Here is a 25,161-nt window from a genome sequence, read left to right as displayed (position 1 = left end):
TACCGATTCCATAATAGTGATTATAATACTGATTATGAGATTGTCAGATATAATAAGAATTTATAGGTGCACAAAATAGACATGTTATGATATAGCGAGTACTTGGGAAGGAAATTTAAGGAGACTGCACCAGGTAAGGATGTTGGGAAATGAGGAAGATTGGGTTGGAAAGAAGGATGTAAAGGGGTAACGAGTGTGTACAACGACAATGGCAATCATTATTGTTGCTTCAGTACATATGTCATTACCTGTCTCCAGAAACTGGAGATGTTATTCTGTTCTCTAATACAATGAGGGAGGTTACTCCAAAATCAGATTCCTGCTACTGGGAAGGACTTTGAGAAAGTGACTGAGTGTTAAATGGACAAAGAAAGGATTTTTCTCTAATGGTAATTGATTTATTTTATTTACACATCAAGATAACATATGAGTCAGCTTAATTTTTCAAGGAACTCCTCAACAGAATAGGAGTGACGCATGAGGAAACTCTTCAGTTTCAATTTGGAAGTGCGTGGATTATTGCTAAGATTTTTGAATTCTTATGGTAGCTTATTGAAAATGGAAGTGGCAGTATACTTCACAAGAGTTAAGGAAGTCCAATCCATATGCAGGTTGGATTTCTGCCAAATATTAATTGAGTGAAAGGAGAGGTTTACGAACTTACACCACTTATTGCCCAAACTGCCTGTTTCCGAGCCAAAAATATACTTTTAGAATGGGAAGAGCATTCCCAGAATATAATACCACATGACATAACCGAAGAACAACCGCTCACTTCAGATACCTTTCAAATAGTAAAAATGGCAGCATTAAGTCTTTGAGCAAGATCTTGAACATGGGCTTTCACAACAGTTTACTATCTATCTGAACACCTAGAAGTTTGAAGTGTTCGGTTTCACTAATAATATGTCCATCCTGTGAAATTGAAACGTTGGGTTTTGTTGAATTGTGTGTTAGAGACTGTAAAAACTGAGTCTTACTGTGATTTAGCGTTAGTTTATTTTCTCAGTGCCAAGTAATTATGTCATGAACTGCACTATCTGAAACCGAGCCAATGTTACACAAAACATCCTTTACTTCCAAGCTAGTATCATGGGCAAACAGAAATATTTTAAAGTTACGCATAATAGAGAAGGCATATCATTTATATAAATAAGGAACAGGAGTGGCCCCAACATGGATCACTGGGGCACCCCCAACTTGATCATGCCCCACTCAGACCCCACATCACAGACAATCTCAGCACTGTGAATAATGACTTTTTGCTGTCTGTTGCTAAAATAATACATGAACCAATTGTCAGCTATCCATAATGGCCCAACTGTTGGAGCAATTTTTTGTGATCAACACACTCAAACATCTTAGTAAAAAAAAATAAAAATAAAATAAAAAAAAATAAAAAATAAATAAATAAATAAATTAATTAAAAAAATATTATGCCTGGCATTCGAAACCTGTTGTTTAACCCATCCTGTACCTCAGAGAAAAGAGAATATAGCATTTTCAGTTGTTAAACAACTTCTAAAGCTGAACTGTACATTTGATAGCAAATTATGTGATACAAAACTATCAATTATCCTCACAAACACAGTCTTTTCAATAACCTTAGCAAAAACCGATGGCATAGAAATGGGTCTAAAATTGTCTACATTATCCTTTTCTCCCAGTTTATAATGTGGCTTTACTATTGAGTACTTTAATCCTTCATGAAACTGACCAGTCCTATAGGAAAAATTACAAATATGGCTAAGTACAGGGCTAACATGTGGAGTGCAGCGCTTTAATATTCTGCTAGAGACTCCATCACATTCATGGGAGCCCTTAGTCTTCAGTGATTTAATTATCGACTCAATTTCCCCCTTGTATGTATCACACAGGAGTATTTCAGACATCAATCTCAGAAAGGCATTTGCCAAGAGAGTTATACGATTCCCTGTAGAAACTAAATTTTTATTTAATTCACCAGAAATGCTCGGAAAATGATTGTTAAATACTGTACATATGTCTGATTTATCAGTAGCAGAAATATTTTTACCACAAACTGACTTTACATCATCGACATTGTGCTGCTGACCAGACACTTCCTTCACAACTGACCATATGGTTTCAATTTTATCCTATAAATCAGCTATTCTATTTGCATACCACACACTCTTTGGCTTCCTAATAACATTTTTAAGCATCTTACAATACTGTTTGTAATGGGCAACTGTAGCTTCTAACATTTTGTTATAATTCCCACTTTGTTCTAGATGATATTGGTATCCCACAAGTCAGCCACCCGGACTGCTTTTTACTGCTAGTACCCTGTTCAGAATGTCTAATGGAAAGTAACTCTCAAAGAGTATGAGAAATGTGTTAAAGAAAGCACTACATTTGCCATCTATGTTATTGGCACTATAAACATGCTGCCACTCTTGTTCCTTGACGAGGCTTAAGAAACTCTAAATCGCTGTTGGATTAACTTTCCTACATAGTTTGTAATTATGTGTGACATTTGTTTGAGTATAAAAGTGTTAAAATTTGTGCATCATGGTCTGAAAGGCCATTCACACTTTTACTATCACAATGCCCATTTAGTAATGAAGAATGATTAAAAATATTGTCTATGGCTGTGCTACAGTTCCCCTGCTCCCTAGGTGGAAAAAAAACACAATCTGCATCAGATCATATTAATTTAGGTGATCAACCAACATCCTTTTTCTTCCACTATCAGATAAAATGGTAGTACTGAATTCACCACATATAACTAATTTCTGATACAGTCTATAAAGTGAATCAAGAACCCTCTCTAGCTTAAGAAGAAATGCTCTGAAGTCGGAGTTAGGGGACCTATAAACAACAAAAATTAGAAGTTTAGTTTCATTAAATGTTTCTACTATGTTGTTCAGACAAGAGCATTAAGGTTGAGGAGAGATATGTGGGGCATTGTGTGTTGATAAGACAATAGAAGAGATAGTGTGTATGGAGATCTCCGCACTTCTCTACACACAGCCAGGCTGGCTGTGCATATGATCGTGAAATATGATCAAAGAGTTAAACATAACAGATATATCAAACACAGGTGTTCACAACTAATTCCAGGCACCACAAGCTTTTCTGAGAATGTTCTTGCAGGACAACAATGCCGTAATCAATATCTGGAACTGTAAGTGTTTGTTTAAGTTTCTTTTTCAGGCCAAGAGAGAAGAGCTTTTTGTATTTTTGTAGGGCATGGAGACACACTCATGCTTTCTTGCATAATGCTGTGATATGCTGAGTCTCATTTAGATTTTCATCTACAATTACTTTTAGAGTCTTTGCTGAGGTAGAGAAGCTTACATTTGTCCCATTTAGGATTAAAAAGGTGGGAATTTAAGGAGATAGGACCTGGATAAACTGAAAGAACCAGAGGTTGTACAGAATTTCAGGGAGAGCATAAGGGAACAATTGACAGAAATGGGGGAAAGAAATATAGTAGAAGAAGAATGGGTAGCTTTGTGGGATGAAGTAGTGAAGGCAGCAGAGGATCAAGTAGGTAAAAAGACGAGGGCTAGTAGAAATCCTTGGGTAACAGAAGAAATATTGAATTTAATTGATGAAAGGAGAAAATATAAAAATGCAGTAAATGAAGCAGGCAAAAAGGAATACAAACGTCTCAAAAATGAGATCGACAGGAAGTGCAAAATGGCTAAGCAGGGATGGCTAGAGGACAAATGTAAGGATGTAGAGACTTATCTCACTAGGGGTAAGATAGATACTGCCTACAGGAAAATTAAAGAGACCTTTGGAGAAAAGAGAACCACTTGTATGGATATCAAGGGCTCAGATGGAAACCCAGTTCTAAGCAAAGAAGGGAAAGCAGAAAGGTGGAAGTAGTATATAGAGGGTCTATACAAGGGCGATGTACTTCAGGACAATATTAGGGAAATGGAAGAGGATGCAGATGAAGATGAAATGGGAGATACGATACTGCGTGAAGAGTTTGACAGAGCACTGAAAGACCTGAGTCGAAACAAGGCCCCCGGAATAGACAACATTCCATTGGAACTACTGACGGCCTTGGGAGAGCCAGTCCTGACAAAATTGTACCATCTGGTGAGCAAGATGTATGAAACAGGCGAAATACCCTCAGACTTCAAGAAGAATATAATAATTCCAATCCCAAAGAAAGCAGGTGTTAACAGATGTGAAAATTACCGAAGAATCAGTTTAATAAGCCACAGCTGCAAAATACTAACTCGAATTCTTTACAGACGAATGGAAAAACTAGTAGAAGCCGACCTCGGGGAATATCAGTTTGGATTCCGTAGAAATACTGGAACACGTGAGGCAAAGACTGACCTTACGACTTATCTTAGAAGAAAGATTAAGGAAAGGCAAACCTACGTTTCTAGCATTAGTAGACGCAGAGAAAGCTTTTGACAATGTTGACTGGATTACTCTCTTTCAAATTCTAAAGGTGGCAGGTGTAAAATACAGGGAGCGAAAGGCTGTTTACAATTTGTACAGAAACCAGATGGCAGTTATAAGAGTCGAGGGGCATGAAAGGGAAGCAGTGGTTGGGAAGGGAGTAAGACAGGGTTGCAGCCTCTCCCCGATGTTATTCAATCTGTATATTGAGCAAGCAGTAAAGGAAACAAAAGAAAAATTTGGAGTAGGTATTAAAATCCATGGAGAAGAAATAAAATCTTTGAGGTTCGCCGATGACATCGTAATTCTGTCACAGACAGCAAAGGACTTGAAAGAGCAGTTGAACGGAATGGACAGTGTCTTGGAAGGAGGATATAAGATGAACATCAACAAAAGCAAAATGAGGATAATGGAATGTAGTCAAATTAAATCGGGTGATGCTGAGGGAATTAGATTAGGAAATGAGACGCTTAAAGTAGTAAAGGAGTTTTGCTATTTAGGGAGTAAAATAACTGATGATGGTCGAAGTAGAGAGGGTATAAAATGTAGACTGGCAATGGCAAGGAAAGCGTTTCTGAAGAAGAGAAATTTGTTAACATTGAGTATAGATTTAAATGTCAGGAAGTCGTTTCTGAAAGTATTTGTATGGAGTGCAGCCATGTATGGAAGTGAAACATGGACGATAAATATATTGGACAAGAAGAGAATAGAAGCTTTCGAAATGTGGTGCTACAGAAGAATGCTGAAGATTAGATGGGTAGATCACATAACTAATGAGGAAGTACTGAATAGGATTGGGTAGAAGAGAAGTTTGTGGCACAACTTGACCAGAAGAAGGGATCGGTTGGTGGGACATGTTCTGAGGCATCAAGGGATCACTAATTTAGTATTGGAGGGCAGCGTGGAGGGTAAAAATCGTAGAGGGAGACGAAGAGCCGAAGAGATGAGTACACTAAGCAGATTCAGAAGGATGTAGGTTGCAGTAGGTGCTGGGAGATGAAGAAGCTTGCACAGGATAGAGTAGCATGGAGAGCTGCATCAAACCAGTCTCAGGACTGAAGACAACAACAACAGGATTAAATATGATAGGAATTCCCAATTTCCTGGGCCAATGAGTCTGGAATGACCAACCAGTACCACTTGGGTTTTGGATGGGCTGAGCTGTAACCTTACATTCTGTGCCCATTTTGACAGTGAGCATAGGTCAGTAATGAAATGCATGATAGATGTCTTCAGATTTATTGGTTTTGCACTTAGCTACAACTGGAGGTCATCAGCATCCATGTGATATTTGCAATAGGACAAAACTGATGACACATCATTGACATACAATGAAAAGAATATATGATAGCATGAGCCAGAAGGGACACCTGATACTACTTGCCTCCATCATGACTTGACAGTGCCAGACACAACGCATTGCTAATGAGACATCATGTATGACCGAATCCATTATACAGCATTTGGCGAGAAATTTAGGCTGCTAAGCATGAGAAATAAAATGTCGATTTCAATAGTGTCAACAGCTTTGCTGAAGTCTAATTAGCAAATGATAGTCAACTCTTGTCTGTCATGGCAAGCTTCAGACCATTGGGTGGCACAAATACGTTAGGCCATACACTGGTTTTAGCCCCGTGCCTGCATGATGTACCTGTATCTCCAGGATATTATAACGGTTCATCAATGGCCTTGTATATACAGCCATGATGTTAGCCCAGCAACTTTGGCAAGTAATTGTAATTTAGTTCGATGTAGTCCATCTTGTGGCACTGATTGCTGTTCCTTTGGGGCATGTTTACCTTCATTCATACTTGAAATTCTACTTCAAATCCAACACCCCACTGCACAAGTAACTTTATCACTTTAATTGAAAACTATGTACAGGTATTCACTGTAGAACTGTATAATTTTCCCATTTCTACACACTACACTTTACTGAAGTTTCATTTATCTCTTCGTCAGTGCTGTGGTAACAGTCATATAAGTTCGAGTTATATATATACTTTACACTTCTATTTACATATAAAGGTATATTAAAGTTCGATTTCTTACATTTGAAAACTTACCTATTTAAAAATTACATTTGGGATTTTCACATCACCTATTAATTCACGGTATATACTGTGGAATAATTTTTTTCAAAGGATTGTATGCTAATTCATGGTTTCTCATTTTATAGGCAAAGAGCAACATTGCGTGTTATCAACACCACACTAGCTATCAGAAAATCTTAATAAAAAAATCTGTAATCCACGCACCTGCTACTAGATCAACAGTATCTACAGAAGAGAGAGTACTACTTTATCTACTTAGAAGATGTCTTTCAATTGCAGGAAAGAAGGTAAGACCCAGCATAATACAGGCTTACATATTCTACAAATAGAAGAGACATGGCCAATCTACAATGGAAATGTTTCATTGGACAGAAATTATAATGAACAATGTAGTGCACCCTAATATATAACTTCTTACTAGTTGCAATATTTACACAGATGACTTGAAATAGAAGGCGACATTGTATTCGCACTATACTGCATCAAAACGTTATTTCCAACTTGCATAGGTGGTATTGTTCATTCCTCTCCAATTTTGATCCCTTCTATAACTGTGCAAATATACATTCATCATTGCAACTGTCATTTTACCTCTTAAATAGTGATATATCATGTATCTACCTATGGTCATTTTTTGATCAGCCATTCTTATAACTATAAATATCTACATGATTAACCTCATTCTCCTGTGTGGCAAATTTTAGTAATCCACATATCTTCTATAGTTTTACACATAAATGCGCGACTATTCTACTAATGTACTGTCTTCATGGATGAGCAACATCGAGTATTCTATTTAGTACAAGTGTAGTGAAAGGGTTGAAAAATGTATTTTATGCAAGTATTGGTACTACCAATGGTTCTGTATTAAATTAATGTAAAATGCAAATCGTCACATCCTGAGTGGGGAGAGGTGAAAGGTTAGTTTTGCTTTATATTGTTAAATGTTTTTACATGAGTCTGTGAAAACATACACCGTCAACTAATGTGAAGCTTGATTCTTGTCATTCTTCCATGATTCACTGCATGTATCAGGACAGACACACAGCATACAATTTCAGCTTTTATGTTACAGCTATCGTTACCTTTACATCCACAGTAATGAATATTCATGCATGCCTAGCTACTCCACATATTGTTCTTCTTCACACACACTCATACGCAATTACACTTCACGGTTCCTATCACTGTATTTACACATACCTTCATAAATACTCTCCTTTACTAATTGAGACGAGCACCCACATCATTCACTTAAAATTTACCACTATACATAATATCTAAATGCATGACTACCTGTAGGTTAGACAGCATACTATTCATACCTAAGTAAAATACTGGCAGAGTAGTTTAGAACACATTATTTCCCATTCATGTGAAATGTTATTCTTGTATCTTACACTGTCTACAAGTACTAAAATTAGACTCGCCCTGATGAAGCTCATACTAGTGAGCTCACATATTAACTCTGGCATTGGCACAATAACTTTCATGCCTCATTTGATTTGCCATTGGTAAAAATATGCTGGTATAACTTACCTTTTGAGAATCATGCTCGTTGAATTATGTCATAAATCCTTCACAATACCACAGTGTATTGTTATGTCTCATAATTGTTACCAATTCCACTCCATGTTAATCTTTGTGTTTAGCTCTAGAGTTTTGAGTTACTGGAGTTGCTACTTATATATATTAGTGAACATAGTAAATAGTATAGTTTTAATTAGCTAGTGGCAAAGAATGTCAAAGTGTTGTCACCACAAGCTCATATTATAGTACATGTTCAGATTTTTGTATATAATAGTTCACATTTCCCTTCTTAGTCCATTTTCTCAATCTAATCTTTCTTTAATCTAAACTTAAAATTAATATTTACATTCGTACAGTTTTATCAGTATCTATCACCTTCAGTCAATTGTCATATTTGGCATTAGTATACTATGTCCCATTACATGTTGGTTTCAGTGTACAAAATTCTTTAGACCCCTGTGCGGATATAACCCTTGCACCTTTCCTGATTAGATTAGTTTTTCGTTCCATAGATCCATGCAGAGGAGATCCTCGTGGATGTGGAACATGTTTTTTTTTTTTTTTTAAATTTTATTTTAAGCTGAAATGACAATACTAATAATCATCTTGGTATTGAAGCTCTTTTTTTCCGTGTTTGCTTTAACAATATATATGTTTTTGGATACGGTCCGCCTTTAGCAAAACACATACTAATAGTATGAATATATACAACACATCATTTGTTTCTATTAAAAAATTTGTCAATGGAGTAGAAGGAGTTGGCCACTAGTAAGTCTTTCAGGCTCCTTTTAAACTGATCTTTATTTGTAACTAAATTTTTTATGTTTGCTGGCAAATGATTGAAGATGAGTGTTCCAGAGTAGTAGACCCTTTTTGAACTTAAGTAAGTGCTTTTCAGTCCTTGTGCAGATCATTTTTGTTCCTGGTATTGTATGTATGAACTGAGCTGTTTGTTGGAAAAAGAGATATATTATTTAGGACAAATTTCATTAAGAAGTAAATATACTGAGTGGCAGTAGTTAGTATACCCAGTTCTTTGAAGAGGTTTCTACAGGATGTCCATGAATTTACTCCACAAATAATACGTATTACATGCTTTTGGAGTCTGAAAACTTCTGTTTGACTTGAAGAGTTACCCCCAAAATATTATACCATATGACATTATGGAATGAAAGTAGGCAAAGTATGCCATCTTTTTCATTTTTATGTTGCCTATGTCTGCTAACATTCGAATTGCAAATACAGATTTGTTAAGGGATTTCTGCAGTTCTGTGGCATGCTCCTCCCAACTGAATTTATTATCAAGCTGTAATCCCAGGAATTTAAGACTGTCAACCTCTTCTATCTGCTCTTCTTCATACTTTATGCATATGTTGGGTGGAAACCTCTTAAAGGTTCTGAATTGCATATAGTGAGTCTTTTCGAAGTTTAATGTCAGTGAGTTGGCTTTAAACCATTTATTAATATCTGTGAAAATATCATTAGCAGATCTTTCTAGAACTACACTTAACATACTATTTATTGCAATACTCGTGTCATCTGCAAACAAAACGAACTCTGCTTCTGGCAGTCTAACTGATGAGAGATCATCAATGTACACAAGAAAAAGCAATGACCCTAAGATGGATCCTTGTGGGACACCATATGTAATTTATTCTCATTCTGATGATGACTGATGACTTAATTCACTAGTCCCTTGCACTGACACCCTTTGTTTCCTGTTAGCGGGGTATGATTTGAACCATTATGCAGCACTGCCTGTGACACCACAGAATTCTAATTTATTTAAACGGATGTTATGGTTCACACAATCGTATGTATGCCTTTGACATATCATAGAAAATACCTGCTGCTTGTAACTTGTTATTTAATGAATTAAGTACATTTTCACTGTAGGTCTAAATAGCCTTCTCGATATCAGAACCCTTCAGAAATCCAAACTGTGTTCTTGATAATATGTTATTTGTGGCCAGATGGTTGAGCAGCTGCCTGTACATATTTTTTTCTAAAATTTTTAAAAATGCTGGCAAAAGTGAAATCGGTCTGTAGTTTGATGGTATCTCTTTATCCCTTTTCTTGAATAGAGGCTTAACATCCACATATTTTAGCCAGTCAGGGAATGTCCCAGTTATAATTGACTGGTTACACAAGTAACTTAGAATTGTACTAAACTCACAAGAACATGTTTTAATTAACTTTGTCGATATTTCATCGTAACCACTAGAATGCTTTGTTTTTAAAGATTTTACTATGGAAGTTATTTCTTTTGGTGAAATACCTGAAGCTATTTGTAAAGGCTAGTTTCAGATATTCAAGGGCATTATTTACTGAGCCTGACAATCCCATTCTATCAGTAACGGATATAAAGTACTTGTTAAACAGATTTGCCAAACTATGGCCATCGGTTACTAATGTGTCATCTACCCTTAGTGCTATTTTCTCCTGTTCCTTTCTGGTTCTACCAGTCTCCTCTTTCACTATATCCCAAATTGTTTTTATTTTGTTACCTGACATTGCTATCTTCTTGTCATAGTGATTTGTTTAGATGTCTGAATTACTGTAATATTTTACAGTATTCCTTGTATTTAGCCAAATCATCAGCATTGGAGCTATTCTTGGTTGACAGATACATTTTTCCTGAATTTGGTGTTCCAAAAGATAGCATCCAAGATGCGGAATGTCAGATATCATGTATGGTCCTATATATAACAGTTGTCATTTGCAGTTTAATTTCTTCTGATTGGTTGATTTGAGGAGGGTGTATAGGAGTACTTCTGAAGATACACATACGTTCTAATCTCCTGTCATACATTTTCTTTCTCTTTTCTGCCCTCTCACTATGAGTTACAATGCTTGGCTCACCTTTTCTTCCACTAATACCTCATTCTGAAGCATTTGTGTTTTGACTTCACATGCATGTGACAGAATTCTGTTCACCAGACAATAATTACTCTCCATCTTACATAGGGGCAAGTCACAGCCGTGCCTCTGTCCTTTCTCAGCACGCACTGAAGACTCCTTAAAAGTCATACCAAACAGGCAGTAAACAAAGATAGCCTGACTGAATGTTGCAATGAGTCAAAGGTGAATACTTAAGTTAGATAAATTCCACATTTACCAAAAAATTAATATTCAACAAATAAACAATTTTATAATTATAATACAATGAAATAATTTTAGGTATAATTTTATAATGTGGTTTTGATATCTAAATAGTGTTAAATGCTCAAATTTCTGCACTTACTGATGATAGAAGGCAATGCAATTTCATATGATAATTAATGTTTTCACAAGCAACATGGAAATGAAAGAAATGGATTTTCACAATATAATATGATAGATGAAATTTCAAATAACAGTTGCCAAACATCATAACAATATCTAAAATTCTCTAAATGGAAATAAGTTTTGCAATTACAAAGAAACATCATTAGACTTTGAATGGTATCGTACAATTCATTTGACACAGATATATCATCATGTACTACCATCAAACAGGCATCACAAAGGTATGGGTTCAGTGCAGGATGGAAAGTTATTTGACTGAAATTGGTAGTTCTAATTTAGGGACATACACCGATTGCATAAAATCAAAGTTTTTCAAAAATTGTATTCCCTTTGCTGGGATATTATTCAAATATAAGTAGTTTGTTTTAAGCAACTTTATATTTCTAGCTATCATGTCCTATGTCTGTAGCATATTTTACTGTTGGTAGTATTTTTAAACTAGTATTAGCCCAATGGATGAGGTATGCAATTTTTTGTGCTTAACACTATTAAAATTTCAAAACAGTGTCATTCAACATTTTTGGGTTATATGAGGTCAAAGTAGTTGATAAATCAACTGTGACAATTTCTCTGACTGAAAGCAATTTTTGGATACATAAAGTACATTGAATGCCTGATGAATTATTTGTTGTTAATTTTACTAAATCGTAGTAATTATTTCTAGGTATAAATTACGTTTGTGCATACTTTGATGTCACAGCGCTAGGTATCACCACCTATTTTCATCATATTAGAATGAGCAGGTATTTTTAAATTACAGCAGGTCTTGTTTGTTTTGGATACTTGCTGCATAAGGATAACAGAATTAACTTGGAAATGCTACCTTCAAATTTTTACAGATTATCATTTCAACACATGCATTTTGTGTAAGAAAGTTACAAATATTTGTATGACAGTTAAATTTTTTAATCTGACAATGAGGAAAAGCCTTTTGGGGGAAAAAAAAATCATTTTTACACACAGTGGTTCACTGCTCCATTGAATTGGAATTTAGAAGCCACCCACAAAACTCTTTGAAGTAAATTTGTTACCATTTGAAAAAAAAAAAAAAAAATCAATTTTAGCTTTTACTCATTAAGAGTAAATCAACATAATCACCACTGAATTGGCATTATTGATCATTAGCATTTTATTTTACAAATACATCTGGCTTAAACCAACCTGAAACTTCGAAATGCTACTTTACTTCCTGTTTTCATATCACACTCATCTCTACTTTTCACTTGTGATGCAGTAAGATAGTACCACATGCCTGACGTTCAGTCATACTGTGATCTCATTTCAAAAATACACAGATCATATAATGCAAATCACAAGCATAGATATTCTCAATCTGACAAGGAAATAGGAATAAATAATATGATAAACAATGTGTGTGTCAAGTTTGAATTTTATTTTTCTTGTCCTTTATGGATATAACATAACGTTGTGCCACAGTAAGAGGTGGTGAATAACCTTCTGCATAAGATGAGTCCTCAAACAGAACTTCATATTCTTCAGTGGAAGTAGTTGGCAGCTGATTCACAACTGCTTTGTAGAAGCAAGTTGTCTGGGGATATAATGCCATTACTGCAAAAATACAGATATATTAATACTTTGCACAATGTAATTAACTTAATTTCACATTTATACTGATGAGGGGACCTTAAAGACTGCTCTGTCCAATTCTCTTCATATCTACAGGATTCAGGGGTCAGTGTCTGAACATCAGTTTCCTACAGCAGTATGACAAAATCCTCAAAAAATTTTTAAACTCACCTTTGATGATTTGAAAATTTCTGAGTCCTATTCAAACATAAAACATTTTTGCCAGTAGTTTGAGGAGTAGTGTAATTGGATTGTAATCACAAAGTTGCTGGTTGAATCCTGACAGAAGCAGATATATTTTTCTTTTTTTTAATTCCATAATTATTAACAAATGGAAATGTCAACTAACAAATGTTGTTGTTGTTGTGGTCTCCAGTGCTGAGACTAGTCTGATGCAGGTCTCCATGCTACACTATCCTGTACAAGCTGCTTCATCTCCCAGTACTTACTGCAACCTAAATCCTTCTGAATCTGTTTGGTGTATTTACCTCTTGGTCTCCCTTTATGATGTTTACCCTCCACACTGCCCTCCAATACTAAACTGGTGATCCATTGATGCCTCAGAACATGTCCTACCAACTGATCCCTTCTTCTTGTCAACTTGTGCCACAAACTCCTCCCCAATTCTATTCAATACCTCCTCAGTAGTTCTGTGATCTACCCATCTAATCTTAAGCATTCTTCTTTAGCACCACACTTTGAAAGCTTCTATTCTCTTCTTGTCCAAACTATTTATCGTCCATGTTTCACTTCCACAAACGGCTACACTCTGTACAAATACTTTCAGGAACGCCTTCCTGACACTTAAATCTATACTCGATGTTAACAAATTTCTATTCTTCAGAAACACTTTCCTTGCCATTGCCAGTCTACATTTTATAACCTCTCTACTTCAACCATCATCAGTTATTTTGCTCCTCAAATATAAAAAATCATCTACTACTTTAAGTGTCTCGTTTCCTAATCTACATTCCATTATCCTCGTTTTGCTTTTGTTGGGTTCATCTTATATCCTCCTTTCAAGACACTGTCCAGTCCGTTCAACTACTCTTCCAAGTCCTTTGCTGTCTCTGACAGAATTACAATGTCACTGGCGAACCTCAAAGTTTTTATTTCTTCTCCATGGATTTTAATACCTACTCTGAATTTTTCTTTGTTTCCTTTACTGCTTGCTCAATATACTGATTGAATAACATTGGGGATAGGCTATAACCCCGTCATACTCCCTTCCCAACCACTGCTTCCCTTTCATGCCCCTCAAACTCTTATAACTGCCACCTGGTTTCTGTACAAATTGTAAATTGCCTTTTGCTCCCTGTATTTTACCCCTGCAACCTTCAGAATTTGAAAGAGAGTATTCCAGTCAACATTGTCAAAAGCTTTTTCTACGTCTACAAATGCTAGGAATGTAGGTTTGCCTTTGCTTAATCTATCTTCTAAGATCAGTCGTAGGGTCAGTATTGCCTCACGTGTTCCAATATTTCTATGGAATAACTAACAAATACTGAATCATAATTTTTAACAGAAATGGGTCAATACAAATTTCATACAGAAATGTTAAATGTCTCTTTGTTAAACGAAAAAGCATTTGGTTCTCTATTTGGTGTTTTGCTTTTTAATTTTATTCTGAAAAATATATTAATTTTATTAAAAATTATGGTTTTCTATTCATTAATTAACATTTACATTTGTTACCAAATATATGGAATTTAAAAAAACAGTATGCTGCTAGCAACATCTGCTCCAGTGACTTTATGATTTCAAACCGATTACACTAAGTGCTGAGCAACCACTGAATTTGCCAATTAGCATCAAATGTTTTATTCCTAACAGCATTCAAAAATATTCTTGTTTTTAAATGAATTTTTTCGACTTTTTTGTGAACTGCAATGCACTGTTTTAGGAAACTGATAACTGGGCCCCGATCTTCAAATCCTAAAAATATGCAGAGTACCACTCTGTAACATCCCTTTGTGAGACAGGCTTAATTTATTTAAATCATTACAAGAATCATATCACTCCCCATAACATTAGCAGATTAAACATTTAAATAAAATGCTAAAGTGAGATAATGTAATATTAAATTCATTAAATTCACTAAGAAATAAATGGACTGCCAGCACTGACATTCAAAAGGTGCAACTCCCAGTACGGTAGGTAGAAACACATAAAAATAAACAAACAGCACTACTAACGAAGGAAGGGTATCTAACCAAAAGAAAAAGGCAAAAGAGTGTGGTCAAAAAGTTGCATCAATAAGCATTCTGCCAGACTTGGATACAAAGGAGTGAGAGGTAAACATGGAAGGGAGAAGAGAAACTAGCAAGTTAAAATAGTAATATAAATGAAATGTGATAAACAGATGATAATTGTAACTGAAAGTTAATAATACTGTATGATAATAGTAACATAGAATAACATGTCAAGTATAAATGCACAGATATTGTTTCTTGGTTTTATCTTTATTTTGCATGTGGTGAGTTACAAGTGTGAATCAAAAAGTAAGTTACACTAACCCGCCGCAAAAGCATGTTGTAAGTTACACTAACCCGCCGCAAAAGCATGTTGTAAGTTACACAAACTCGCCGCAAAAGCATGTTGTATGTCCTGACTATGGCCAATGAGTAGCATCAAAGTAACTGCTGACACATCCGACATAAGTGGGCTAGGCTCAATGGCATGTCAACTGGATATTCATTCCAAACTGAAGGTGCATGCAACAATCAGATTTCTGTAGGTTAAACAGCTCAGTTGCATGGACATTCGTCATGAAATCTCTGCTGTATATGATGAGCACACAATCTCTCGTCCAGGTATTGTAAAGTGGTGTATATGATTTGCCACAGTGCAGACGGATCTCACTGACAACTACTGCAAAGGCAGACCTGCAATGTCAGTAATGTTGCAAATGTTGATGGCATGGATGTGATCATCAGACAGGATTGTTGCATAACACTGCAAGAAACTGCCAGCATGCTGAACACTTCATATGGCAGTGTGTTCTACACTGTTCACCAGCAAGTTGGATACCAAAACTGTGTGCCAGATGGGTCCCACTGCTGCTCACCAATGTTCACAAGGGGCAACATTTCTAGCTGTCAACTGGCATTTGTGGAATGGTATTCTGTGGAGGGCAATAAGTTTCTGCAGTGAATCATCACAAGGGATGAAATGTGAGACTATCACTTCACCCCCCAAAACAAAGAGAACACTGATGGAATGGGTGCACACCACATCACCACAGTGAAAGTGGGACTAAGGTCCAACCTTCAGGAGGAAAGGTGATGGCGATGGTTTTTTGACTAGGAGGTGCAGTGCATTTGAGATTTATGCCAAAAGACATGACAATAAACTCTGCTCCATATTGCACCTTGTGCATAACACAATTAGAGAAATGCGATGGGTAAAATTGAGCACCAGTGTGATTTTGTTGCATGATAATGCAACACCACACTTGTCTCGTCAAAGATTAGGACTGCTCCAGTGATTCAAGTGGAAGGTATGGCAACATCCTCCATACAGTCCAGACCTAGCGACATGTCATTATTATGTCTCCAACAAGATGAAAGGGGATCTTGGAGGATGGCGGTTCCAAAATGATGAAGAGGTGAAAGCAGCTGTATGTAGGTGATAACATAGCACTGGATGTGACTCCTATCCATCCAGAATCGATAAGATGGTTACCTGTTCTGGGAAGTCCCTTGTGGACTATGTGGAAAAGTGAACTTACTTAGTATGTTGTCATAGCACTGTTGTGAAGGTATATGCGGTTAAATAAATGGCCATAACTTGGAAGTAAAATTTACTTTTTGATTCATCCTCATAAATCAAGGAACAATGTGCATCTGCAGCAGGGGACAGTGATCACAGTGACTTCATGAGAGGGAATACTGGCTTGGACACAGAAATAAATATTCCATGCCATATAGCCTTGGAAATGAGTACACCTCTAACACATGGAAGCTTGTTATAAGGAATGTAAAATGAACTTAGTTTTTCACTGATATTCTGGATAATGAATCAAGAAAGTATTAATGTAATCAGATTAATGTATCTATTGGTGAAGAGAATATAAAAGCTGTTAACTCAACGGGAGTCTCACAAGTTATTTCATAGACATGTGGCATAGCAATCCACAATTTTAAATGTGTTATAGTCGGAGAAGAAATTGAATATTATATCTGATTTGTGGTGCCTCAATTGCAGAATGCAGTCCAAATGACAACAGTTTATTTCTGAACGTGTAAGACATGCCTTTACATATGGCTGCTTATATATATGTCTGCTTGTGTCTGTGTATGTGCGGATGGATATGTGTTTGTGTGTGTGTGTGTGTGTGTGTGTGTGTGTGTGTGTGTGTGTGTGCGAGTGTACACCTGTCCTTTTTTTCCCCTAAGGGAAGTCTTTCCGCTCCTGGGATTGGAATGATTCCTTACCCTCTCCCTTAAAACCCACATCCTTTCATCTTTCCCTCTTTCCTGATGAAGCAGCCGTGGATTGAGAAAGCTTGATATTTGTATGCGTGTTTGTGTTGTCCCGTTTGGTAAGTCACAGCATCTTTTTTAATATATTTTTCCCATGTGGAATGTTTCTTTCTATTATATATATAGTTATTCTTTAGTTTGATCCTTGAGACCCAATTTTAGTGAGTTTTCGCCTTTCACTATCATCAACTCCCTCAGATTTCGGGTCCCCCCCCTCCCCCCTTTTTTCATCCATTTCATCCTTTTCATGAATTTTCACACTTATTTGGGTGTATCTAAGAAATTTTTCGTACATAATTCTACTTTATTTACATTTTTTTTTTTTTTTTTTTTGCATTTTTCCCACCACCATGGATTCTTGCTCCTTCCATCTGCATCAATACAGAAAAGTTTCTTTATCCCTAGCCAGATCCCAGTCCCACATATTGTTTCTGCATTGTTGCTTGGCTCGTGCAATCCCCCCTTACCATCCAATTACCTACCTCTAGCTGCCACCCTTTTTTCCACGATGACCTCCACATGTTCAGATTCCACCAATCCTAAGCCCTCACCAACATAGTCTTGCTAAACCATATTAAACAATCCCAAACCTCCTTGCAGTAATTTCTCTCCATTTGCAAAATTCTCCTGCTTTGCAATCGCAAATTCCTGTAACCCATAACACACACTGAAACTCCTGCCCTGCAGCAACTTGAGCAACATGCACTATGTTACCTCAAAAAGCTCTCCAGCCTGCTCACTTCTTACTCCCGCCTTGGAGTAACACTGTCCACCACCTCTACAAAAACCTCCAAACCTCCCCCACGTCCCCTACCCACTACCAATTTCAATCATGCCAGGACTTGTTAAAGACCTTCTCTCCTCCCAGACCCTACAGTGGAAACACTTATTTTTGCCACCAATACTACCATCAGACTCAACCAAAGACCAATACTGTACCTTACCTAACTTCACTCCTCCAGCCAACCATGATCCACCCACACTGCCCCTAAACCACCCCCTGTTAACTTTTCAGAATTTCTTAACCTCTTACCTTGCCTCAGTATCATTCCCCAAATCCCTCAACATGCAAACTAACCTCACATCTATAGAAAGAACGCCACTCAACCATCTAAAAACTGATCCAGCCTTATAATCCTACCTATGGACAAAGGTTCCACCACTACTGTTTTGAACCACAAGGACTATCTGGCGGAAGGACTCTGCCAGCTGTCAGATACTTCCACCTACAAACCTTGCCACAGTGACCCCATTCCAGTAATCCAGCAGGATCTACAGTCACTACTCAAATCATTAGGCCCACCTTAGTTTCTCCAGAGACCACCTCTCTACTCACTCCTACCACTCCATGCATTCCTACCTTCTACAAGCTTCCTTAAGTCCATAAATCTAACCACCCTGGACACCTCATTGTGACCAGTTATTGTACCTCTATTAAGACATTCTTTGCTCTTGTAGACTTACACATTCAACCTATTACCTGGAAGCTACCCTCCTATGTAAAAGATACCAACCATTTCCTCCACCAACTCTCCACAGTTCGTGTCCCTTTACTACAAGGTGCCTGCTTGTCACAATTGGTGCCAGCTCCCTGTACACTAACATTCTCAATGCCCTTAGCCTTACTGCTATTGAACACTACCTTTCCCAATGCCTGATGGATTCCAAATGAACAACCTCCTTCCTAGTCACCATGACCAACTATATCCTCACCCACATTTACTTCTGCTTTGAAGGCATTGCCTACAAACAAATCCAGGGTAAGGCTATGGGCACCTGCATGGCACCATTCTATGCCAACCTATTCAATGGGCCATCTAGAGGAATTCTTCCAAAAAACCCAGAATCCTAAACCCCTCATGTAGTTCAGATTCACTGACGACATCTTTGCTATCTTGATCGAAAGTGAGGACACCCTATCATATTCCTCCAGAACATAAACAACTTCTCCCCAATTTGCTTCACCTGGTCCTACTCAACCTAACATGCTACCTTCCTAGATGTTGCCCTCCACCTCAAATATGGTTATATCAGTACCTCCATCTATATCAAATCTACTAACCACCAGCAATACCTCCACTTCGACAGGTGCCACCTGTTCCATAAAAAAAGTCACTTCTATACAGCATAGCCACCTGTGATGATTTAATGTACAGTGGTGAGCAGTCCCTCTTGAAATATACCGAGGGTCTCACTGGAGCCTTCACTGACCGTAATTATCCTCCCAAACGTGTACAAAAACAAATTTCCAATGCCTTATCTTTCATCTCTCACCACCTCCTCCCACCACCTCTCACAGTCCGACCATCCAGCCACAGAGGAGCATTCCCCTCATAACTCAGTACAACCCAAGACTGAAGCAAGTGAATTAAGTTCTCTGTCTGGGTTTCAATTACCTCTCGTCATGCCCTGAAATGAGAAATGTCCTGCCCACTATCCTTTCCACCCCTCTCACAATGGTATGCCGCCGTCCACCAAACCTACTCAAGATACTTATCCATCCTTACACAACCCCTGCTCCCAATCATGGCTCATACCCCTATTCCATACATCTTCCCACCACCACATACTCCAGTCCGGTCACTATCATCATCTATCACATCAAAGGCAGGGCTACCTGTGAAACTGTTCATGTGATCTACAAGCTAAGCTGCAACCACGCGGCTGCATTCTATGTAGGCATGACAACCAACTGTCTGTATGAGTGGCCACTGAAACTGTGGCCAAGAAACAAGTGGACCACCCTGTTACTACTGAACATGCTGCAAACATGATATCCTTCATTTCAATGACTGCTTCACAGCCTGTGCCATCTGGATCCTTCCCATAAGCACCAGCTTTTCGGAATTCCTACAATATATCCTACATCCCCATAACCCTCCTGGCCTCAACGTTCGTCTGTCACTGTCCTCACCCATCCAGCCCCTTCCTTGTTCCCATTCCAGCACTACACAACCTAACCTAACCTAATCTGTGTGTGTGTGTGTGTGTGTGTGTGTTGTTCACAAAAGCCTTAATGGCTGAAAGATTTAATTGGGAGAGTCTTTTTGCTGTGCCTACCTCTGCTACTCGGCATCTCTGCTATATGGTGAGTAGCAACTTTCCTTCTCATAATATTGAAAAAAATATGTAAGATGGACAACCCCTCCATGTTTAAATTTTGGGAACTGTTTACTCAAATTTGTCACCAACTCTAAATAAAATTCTTCATATAATTAAAAAAAAAAGTAATACAGGTTGTGGGCTTCCCATAGAATTATTAGAAGAACTTCATTTAGAATCAGCGATAAACTCAAGTATGGAATTTAATCACAGAGGGAATGTCCATCCCACACTTCATCAAGAGCACTACCAAAGCGTTGGGGAGATATGAAAAAAAGTAGATTTTTATCTTCAGTTATTTAGAAGGGGATACAGCCAAGGAGGAAACAGAATCATCTGAAGACGTAGGGCAAATACTATAAAATTAAGAAAAAATATAATAATAAATAACCAATTCAATAAAAGAAATTAAACATTTAATTCAGAGAATACAACCAATGAATATGTAAATAGACCAACACAGTGGCCTTTACAGAACAAGTTGCCAGAAAATAATGCCTGTTCTGAAGCAGGAGCTAGGTTCCAGAACATTTCATTGGACTTGTAGGCCCTTGTACAAAAAAAGGTAGTAGCGCACTCACACATCCACTATCTACTTGTGAGTGATTATTTGAGCAAGGAAAGATGGAACTTCAAAAGGAATGGTTAAGATCTATTACAGCAGGCGAAATTTGCGGAAGAAGAGTAGACATTAATTTCAATTCTGGACGTGAAACATCTTCGTTGTTGCAGAAATTTCTAGCATGATTATGAAATGTTTTGTTGTCGCGTGCTACCAATAATGTGAATGTATGTTGTTGGAATTATGGTAAATTGGAATTGTAAATGGTAAATGGTAAATTGGAATTATGATAAATAAGGAAAACCTAGACTGGCAATGGCAAGGAAAACATTTCTGAAGAAGAGAAATTTGTTAACGTCGAGTATAGATTTAAGTGTCAGGAAGTCGTTTCTGGAAGTATTTGTATGGAGTGTAACCATGTATGGAAGTGAAACATGGACGATAAATAGTTTGGACAAGAAGAGAATAGGAGCTTTCGAAACGTGGTGCTACAGAAGAATGCTGAAGATTAGATGGGTAGATCACATAACTAATGAGGAGGTACTGAATAGGATTGAGGAGAAGAGGAGTCTGTGGCACAACTTGACTAGAAGAAGGGATCGGTTGGTAGGACATATTCTGAGACATCAAGGGATCACCAATTTAGTACTGGAGGGCAGCGTAGAGGGTAAAAATCGTAGGGGGAGACCAAGAGATGAATACACTAAGCAGATTCAGAAGGATGTAGGCTGCAGTAGGTACTGGGAGATGAAGAAGCTTGCACAGGATAGAGTAGTGTGGAGAGCTGCATCAAACCAATCTCAGGACTGAAGACCACAACAACAACAACAACAACAACAACAACAACAACAACAACGGAAAACCAATTAACAAGGAAACACAATTAGCTTTCACTATTACCTCATACACTCTCTTCCCAAACAATGTTTTAACATTTAATTTAAACACAATTATCCTGTAATGTTTAGATGGGTTACTGGAAAAGAAACTGGTATCAGATTTTGATAGGATAGGGTTTGTATGAGGAGTTCGTGGTGTAGAGGCCACTGTAGTTCCTCAAAATAATTGAATGTAGTTTACAGAAGAACAAATATCGCATATTCATTTGGCAGTATAAGGTGATAGGTGATAATACAGTAGCAAGTGTGCGAGAAAAGCTTTTGCAAGAATTACAGAAAAGTATCAAATTGAAATTCTCAGAAACCACATAATCTGACTTGAGAAGAAAAAGTGCAATATGAAATAAGAATAGAAGAAAGTTTTTTCGGATAAACCAGATGTAAATAAAGATTACATATGTAAGTCTGAGATGGAGGAGGTATAAACCTTTCTTCTGTAAACCTTATTCCATATGCATGAGTCTTAGGACTGCTGTTACGGAAGAAATTTAGAAGATGGTTGATAATGGTGTGAAACACAGTCTTAGTGTGTATAATAATTAATTGTCAGTAATTAAGAAACCAGCAGTCAGAGTTCATTTGGTTTTAGAATCAAGAAAACTGAATAAGGACACAGACTGAAAGGGATACAACTGTACCTATTGGAAAGTTATTATCTAACTCTTTACCTCAATGAACCTAACATACGGATGGTGGCAGGTTCCATTAGCTCAAGAATCGAAACTGTTTACAGCCTTTCTATTCAAAAAGTAAGTCATAACAGTTTAAGGTATTGCTTCTGGATTAAATATTACAGCAGCAGTTTTTATTCAAGCTTGAGATAAATATCTGGGCAGAGAGTTGAGGATTTAATAATACATGCAGATCATTTACTTCTTGTTTCTAATCCTTAGGAAGGTAAATTACTACTTTGAACATTATGTCTATTATAAGAAAATGGAAAAACAATAAAACTCTCTAACCTGCACTACCTGAGACAAAAATTAAAATTAGAAATTGCAAGAATACATCTTTACCCTGAAAGAATAAGAGCCACCAAGTACTGTCTCAAACGTAAAATGTGAAACAGCTACTATCGTTTTTAAGTTTAGCTGGTTTCTACAGGAGATTTGTAATAGGTCAGGCCACGAATGATCCTAGGATGTTAAACTTACTAAAACTATAGGTTAAATGGATATGTGGTGATGGTGCAGATGAGGTATTAAACAAAATAAAGCAAACAGTGCTAGAAGCTAAAATTTTCCATCACTCTAAAATGAATGAACAGTTTAAATTGGTAACGATATATCAGAATATGTTCTCACACATGAATTGTTCCAAAGAGAATGGGATATGGAAAGATGTGTAAGTCTAATGATTCCATTTGCTAGTCATAGTCTCAACAAAAACAAGTTGAATTATTCAGTGTCAGAAAAGAAACTTCTACCCATTGGTTTGAGTCTACCAGAACAATGAAACTTTACTATGGGGCTCCAAAATAATAACACACACAAATGAACAGGCGTGGACACTGTACATATATTCATGAAATCTGATAAATTTAGAGATATTTTTCTCTTGGGGAAGCACTTAGTTCCACGAGTACATCTGTTGCTAAAAAATTTCATTGCTTTTACTGTAACGGTGTAGTCAGACTACTGTGTTGACCTCAATTCTCTTTTAATTGTGTTTTATATTTTGTAATTAAATCAAACCAATGTTCTGTATGTATCATTATGTGCAATTATTGTAGCTGGTGACATGGGCTCAGCCTAAAATAAAATTAAAAAATACTCATTCTTCTCTAAACTGTGTCAAACTTCCTTAATACCTGCCGATTTTATCTGACCACATTAACAAATATGGCAATGCAAATCAAATGGGAAGCAACCAGTTAGCTCACAGAAAGAGGCACGTTGATGAAACCATTTACTTGCAATGCTGATGTGACAAACTGACAAGAATATGTGTGCCAATCTTCCCAGTATTCTGGTCAAATCTGAGTTAAATCTCAAGTTTTTGCAGATAATCACAATCTTCATTAGGAGATGACTGACGGTTGGAAGCAATGGCTGCTTCCCTTATAGTCATGTAACATATCACTCCAGCAGAGTGATGTGTTACTCAATGCCTAATTAGCTAATGGATGATGATCACAGAAGGTGGAATAAGTTATTACTTAAATATTTTGGAATCAAAAACTGTTTGGAGGTTTTTGTCATTGTTTTTGCATGTGAGCAGATAAGGATGGACAATGTGTCTTCAAGGTGGGATGGTAATTACAATATTACCATGAATTGTGGTAGCTGCTGGGTATTGCATTTGTTCTATGCTTCAAGATGTCCTCGCTGGGAGAAGCATGGTGTGCCACCAAGTAAAGAACAGGCAGTGGCAATGCTTATGAGGTCACAGTGATCACATGACGTACAGAGAGATCTGTCAAAAACTGATTGTTCTGTTGTATTTTAGTTCGTCAACCTGATATTTATGTTGAGATTGTGAGTCAAGTAATTACTGCAGTGTTCCTAGAGAAAGAAAGATACTTCATCATGAAGAAAACTGTATTGAAAGAATACATGTCACACTGATTGGAGAAATGTTGGACTTATTTACGCAACGGCATATTATGGTGACTTTTATATTTCAAGTATCTACTGCAGAATCTGAAGGAGAAGTCCGAGCTTTTTAATATCCATGGCCATGAAGAAATAGTAATGTGAAAAAAATAATATAAAGTAATTAAGCTTTTGAAAAAATTACTCATCAACACTGGGGAGCATTACGCATCAGTTGGAACTACAAATTTTATTGGTTGAGTGATACATCATTTGGAATTTTACATTTTACTGGTGGAGCGATGTCACCTGGTGGGCAGGATTCACATGCAGATGCGGGAAATCGGCAGTAAGGCAGTAAGTTTCATCTCCACCCAGTGAGACATGTTAGAGGGGTGGAATTCTATCTGCTTAAGAACTACATTTACTGGTTATATACTTTTGGAGATGCTTATTATCAAGTCTTATCTCCAGTTACCACTGAGATGGTTACCTGTACCTCTGAACCAATTTAGGTGTTGACATGGGAAAGATAGTAAGTACCAAAAATGAAATTTTCCAGGAGATGAAAAAATGATTAGTGATGACTGACACTTTCTATAAAAAATTATTCCAAACTGAAGAAATCCACTCACTCAATATACTGAAAACTGAATTTTGAGGATTAATCACAGTGTGACTGGTTAATTAGTGGTGGTGGTTAGTGTTTAACGCCCCATTGACAACGAG

The 25,161-nt window shown here is 37.0% G+C and overlaps 1 protein-coding gene across 3 annotated transcripts in view; it reads right to left on the bottom strand.

The window, feature by feature from the left end:
* Positions 1 to 12,636: 12,636 nt before the first annotated feature.
* Positions 12,637 to 25,161, bottom strand: part of LOC126354328 (SAGA-associated factor 29) — a 66,688-nt gene continuing 54,163 nt past the window's right edge. For all 3 annotated transcript variants that reach the window (XM_050003891.1, XM_050003890.1, XM_050003889.1), the window contains one exon: positions 12,637 to 12,833. In XM_050003891.1, the coding sequence (XP_049859848.1) occupies positions 12,643 to 12,833 (191 nt within the window). In that variant the 3' untranslated portion in view covers positions 12,637 to 12,642. The remainder of the gene's footprint in view (positions 12,834 to 25,161) is intronic.

The sequence above is a fragment of the Schistocerca gregaria genome, chromosome 3 (assembly GCF_023897955.1).
Source record: "Schistocerca gregaria isolate iqSchGreg1 chromosome 3, iqSchGreg1.2, whole genome shotgun sequence".
In the NCBI taxonomy this organism is placed as follows: Eukaryota; Metazoa; Arthropoda; class Insecta; order Orthoptera; family Acrididae; genus Schistocerca; species Schistocerca gregaria.
Note: the sequence above shows the minus strand (reverse complement) of the source record. Positions and strands in the feature narration are given on the sequence as shown.